This window comes from Engraulis encrasicolus, chromosome 10, assembly GCF_034702125.1.
Source record: "Engraulis encrasicolus isolate BLACKSEA-1 chromosome 10, IST_EnEncr_1.0, whole genome shotgun sequence".
In the NCBI taxonomy this organism is placed as follows: Eukaryota; Metazoa; Chordata; class Actinopteri; order Clupeiformes; family Engraulidae; genus Engraulis; species Engraulis encrasicolus.
Window position 1 is genome coordinate 17,344,815 of NC_085866.1, and position 5,000 is coordinate 17,349,814.

Sequence of the window (5,000 nt, forward strand, 5' to 3'; positions counted from 1 at the left end):
AGTAGAGCAGGGTTTCCCAAACTGGGGTGCGTGCACCCCTGGGGGTGCGTGGCCTGCTACAAGGGGGTGCGTGAGCGGAATTGGGCAATGGCGGATATGTGTGTTTTTATACAGCATTAATGACCATTAAGTAGTTTTCCATTGTATGGTGAATTGTATGCTGGAAGAAACATCAGGTCTATTGGAAATTAGGATTGCCCAAATGACATAATTTGCAATGAATGGCCATCAGAACATCAAAACAATCGCTAAGGGGGTGTGCGAACCACATTGAAATGTAGAAGGGGGTGCGCAAGGAAAAAAGTTTGGGAACCCCTGTAGTAGAGTAAGAAAACTCAAGCTCATACTTTTCCGGGGTCCATGTGATGTCAAGTGAACGCCCCTTTAGGAGACCTTTGGTTAGGAGACCTTTGGTTAGGAGATCTTTGGTTAGGAGACCTTTGGTTAGGAGATCTTTGGTTAGGAGATCTTTGGTTAGGAGACCTTTGGTTAGGAGATCTTTGGTTAGGAGATCTTTGGTTAGGAGATCTTTGGATACTTTAGGTTGAGAATAAAGGAAGTTCCCCCAACGCTGAAGATGGTGGTAGCGCGCATCTTATGCAAGCTGCCACCAAACGCCACAGAAAGAGAAGAAGGCCCCCTGAGGAGGGCAAACTTGAGCATACTCCTTTGCATTGAGTATGCAGGGCTTGCTTTTATTTTACTCTACGCATACTGGAAGATGTTTGACAAGACAATGCGCACATGAAAACATAGACAAAGTCTGAGCACAGCATCTAATGCTCTATATGGTTAAGGCTGACTCACGGTGCACCTTGACTTACCTAGGTATATGTTTCCTTTGGTGTTGACCATGATGCTCTTCCCTTGAGATTGGCCCCTTGTCCGGGCACCTCCGTCTATCTGAATATATCCTTGTTTACCCGTCCTATGCAAAAATAGAGGTCGGTAGAAAGTCAAAATCATTAGAATAAAGCACTGGACTACTGAAGCTTTGTTGTACTGTCTTGATTTAAAACTACAAACAGTAGCAACATTTTCATATTATCTGACAAATGCTTGACAAGCTAAGCAGCATTAGCCTGGTGACCAGCCCATAATACTTCTCTTCATTCGTATTCAAGGTCTGGAGATTCTTTTTTAGGGAGTGTTTAGCCAGAGATTCTTTAAGTATATAGAGATATGCCAACATAATAGGTTTCTATGGGTAGCTAACATGACCAGGTTCCGGTCTGCCTAAAGGGGCGTGTCATAATGCCCCTAGAATAAATAGAACAGTCCTTAGGTCTGCCTAAAGAGGGATTCCCCCCCCCCTCCCCCTTGCGACAGTAGAACCCGGAAACAATGGGCCAATGGAACCTCTCTCTTATCTATTCTCTCTGGTTTAGTCGGCTAGCAGGCGGCCGGCCAATAAGCGAATGATTGGGTGATCATCGTGATTCAATCGTTTCAAACCAGAACTGAGAGCAGTCCTCCTGCCCTTCTAATCGTGTCAGGTCAGAGAACCTCCAGACGCTACGTATGAATAACGATAAGTCTTATGGGCGGGTCCCACCAGGCTATAGCAGCATAATGGTAAAAGACTGCTTCACCCCACTTTGTTTTGGCAGGCAGTATTACCAACAAGTTTTTTCTCCTGTGGCCTTAGACACCTAGTGGGTGAATACAGCTGGATCAGCAACAATGTGTTGATATGTGTGACCTTACCTGACAGCAGTGATTTTGTGCCAGTTGCCATCATTGACCGGCTCTCTGGATGTGATTTCTGCCTCCCCGCTGCCCAGCTGGTAGCTACACAACACAACTCAAGTGGATTAGGAGTCAGAAGTTCACCCTTTCATTTTCTCTCTACATGCACAACCTGGGATTTGCAGGGCCAGATTAATGCATAGGCTAGATATGGCTGCAGCCTAGGGGCCCCCACCAGCCATGGGGGCCCTGATTGGCCAAAAGTGAAAAATTGCAGAATTGTGACTAGATGCAATATGGTCAAATTCATCTGTCATGTTAAATACAGTTGGTAGACATGTTATCCTTAATCCTTGGCTCCTAATTATGTCACTGTCTATGTACATTTCTCACAAAATTTGCCTTCCGTGGGGCCCCACAGCAACCTGTAGCCTAGGGGCCCACGGCCATCTTAATCCAGCCCTGGGGATTTGCATGTTAAGTTTAAATTACTTTTTGCACTTCGCATATTGGATTTTCAGTTGAAAAGTGAACCAAGTCGACATGACATCATAGTAACATCACCACCTACCTAAAGACAACGTGTCCTTTCCGGAGTCCTAGACTGACAAAGTCCTGGCCCTTTCCTTCATTTCCAAGCTCCTAAAATATCGTTTAAGAAAGACACAATGAAACAGCAAGCACTAATCCAGACCAATGTTGATGCAACATTGATGGACTTTTCAGAAAAACTAGCGCTGTGACCTGAAGGGGGTGTCCCTCCTGATGCCTCAAAACTGTGCGACTGGCAAAGCTGATAGCTTGGCTTTTAGGTGACATTTTGGCTCCCTGGCAGGAGTTGCTGTGAGATCGCTTGTTCAAACTGAGTTTGGACAGTACAGGAAATGTTACACTAACATACAGCCACTCACTAAGACTAAAGTAGACTGAAAGGTTATGGTTACAAAACTTGAGAAAATATCTTTATATTACTTACCACCAACTGCACATTGGTGCAGATGCTTCCAATTTACCGGTATGCTAATTTACTGACTTAACAACAAAAAAAACTGGGAAAAAAACATGTCATCCTGCTCACCAAATTCACAGAATGTTCCGTGTAGTTTCACACAGCTCTGAGTGAGTTAGTCTGTGCTTAGTGGGCGGAGGGGATGGAAATCAGAGGGCCCCTGGTCCTATTGTAGAGCCTCTCGTGTCAGTGAGCCCTAACGTCTGCCAACTAGGGACTCAGGTGTAGGTGTAGGGAGTAGGTGGGGAATGCCTTCTGAGAAGCACCCTATGCTTGAAAATTATTGAAAATGAAGGGGGAAAAAACTGACCATCCTCTTGTTCTAAGGGTTATAAGTCCTGAAATCCCACCAGAAGCCATCATTTTAGGATGCTTTTTTATTATTCTTACAGGGGTGCATGCTCCCGGACCACCCTAGCAAGCTTGAGATATTGCAAACTACTGCCAATCCTACACACGATCTTATTCCCTCAGAAAAATAACTGTAACATCCGAAAGCCAGTACAGTATTATCCTTCACACGTTGCCCTCTTCTATGTGGTATTTGGAGGGTGGGATGGGGGATCGGGGCCCTTTGAGGCTCCGGGGCCCAGACCGCCCATAATCCATCCCTGGCATCTATCACTTGTTCGTGCTTGCCAGCAATTAAGTGCTTCAAAACCATTCTCTGTTCATCTTTTAAAGAGCCCATACGTGTATGTGTCAGCAATAATGTTGATGTGTGACTCCTCCATGCGAGTCGCCAACAATTGCTTTGACCCGTCCCAGGATGAAGAGCTTCCTCATTGGTGCAGTAGACATGACCTTTTTTTTTAAAGGGCTTTTGTGTCTTTATTGATTATAGGACAGTGGAGAGTATAACAGGAAGAGAGTGGAAGAGAGAGATGGGGGAGGGCTGGCAAAGGACTCTGGCCAGACTCGAACCTGGGTCCAGGGTTGCCAGATGAGGCTGATGATTTCCAGCCCAAAAAATGCTCAAAACCCGCCTGGAAGCACTAAATCCTGCCCAATTCTATTGATTTCTATGGGCAAAATTGGGCGGGTTTTCCTGCAAAATGCCATTTTTACCCGCAGACGGCCATCCCAAGCAGCCCAATTGGGCGGGAAACAGCCCAATCTGGCAACACTGCCCGGGTCGCCAGGGGCATGCAGGCTGATAAATGGGGGGCTTAGTGTAGACCTTTGGGTAGAACTTGTGGAGCCAAGCCTGGCGGAACTGTGCAGAACTACACAGGTGTGGTGGGAGACAGGCTATAACACATCGGAACCTGGCAATCCATATACATTTTCCTATGTATTTTCTCCTACTCTATTCTCAGTGACTTACGGCACGCTATCTTGCCAAATTATCAAGGTCTGTTAAGCTGCATCTTCTATCACATGTGGTATAAAAAATACAGTTTATTTTGTGTGTGTGCGTGCGTGCGTGCGCGTGTATACATTCGTGTATTGGGTGATTAGGTGAACATGCACACTTGAAAAATGGTAGGTGATATTAGTGTTGCAGTGTGGCTCTCAGCAAAAATCACAATGAGTACAGAAGAGAAACCATGCCATCGAAAACATGAGTGATGCAGTATGTGTCTGTCTGTGTGTGTGTGTGTGTGTGTGTGTGTGTGTGTGTGTGTGTGTGTGTGTGTGTGTGTGTGTGTGTGTGTGTGTGTGTGTGTGTGTGTGTGTGTGTGTGTGTGTGTGTGTGTGTCTTCGTGTATAACATTTGGAGCAGCAGTGCATTAACATACGTGAGAGCGGCTCTGCTTACGAAGGTTGGCACTCTTTCTACTAGCATGCAGCTGGGGAGCAGCAACCTGCTCCTGGAGAGAGGGATGGAGTTAAACAGACAGGTAGATGCAGATACACACGCACACGCACACGCATACGCACACGCCAGGGATGGAAATAAGCACCCGTCCACCTGCCAATGACGGGTAAATTTCAGTGGTGACTGGTAAATTTTTCAACCCAACAGTCACTTTTACTGGTAAAAAACAGTGAGTGACTGGTAGATTTTGAAATCTACCTACCACCTTGACTGGTGGGGAAAAAACTTAAGTTTCACCCCTGGCACACGCACACACACACGCCAGGAGCTCTCCACTCGCAATCACACCCATACACACTTCGCTTGCTTGCTTGCATGCAGGCAGGCCAACACAGTAGCTTCACATGCATGATCGTCCGTGTACAGTGCATGCTCATCAACACGCAGGCCGTGGAGAAAAAGCCTTAAGTAGTCAGGCCATTCTTTGCATTTGTTGTGCGTTGCAATGTATCCATTGTGCCTATTACATCCTATTTATGA

The 5,000-nt window shown here is 46.1% G+C and overlaps 1 protein-coding gene across 20 annotated transcripts in view; it reads right to left on the reverse strand.

Annotated features, from left to right (window-relative positions):
- The window catches only part of hspg2 (heparan sulfate proteoglycan 2), a 143,088-nt gene that overhangs the window by 3,679 nt on the left and 134,409 nt on the right, over window positions 1-5,000 (reverse strand). For 15 of the 20 annotated variants that reach the window (XM_063208226.1, XM_063208225.1, XM_063208221.1 and 12 more), the window contains 4 exons: window positions 4,441-4,512; window positions 2,261-2,331; window positions 1,708-1,791; window positions 825-928 (listed from right to left, as the gene is read on the reverse strand). In XM_063208226.1, the coding sequence (XP_063064296.1) occupies window positions 825-928; window positions 1,708-1,791; window positions 2,261-2,331; window positions 4,441-4,512 (331 nt within the window). The remainder of the gene's footprint in view (window positions 1-824; window positions 929-1,707; window positions 1,792-2,260; window positions 2,332-4,440; window positions 4,513-5,000) is intronic. The other 5 variants (XM_063208229.1, XM_063208231.1, XM_063208237.1 and 2 more) reach the window with 2 other exon arrangements.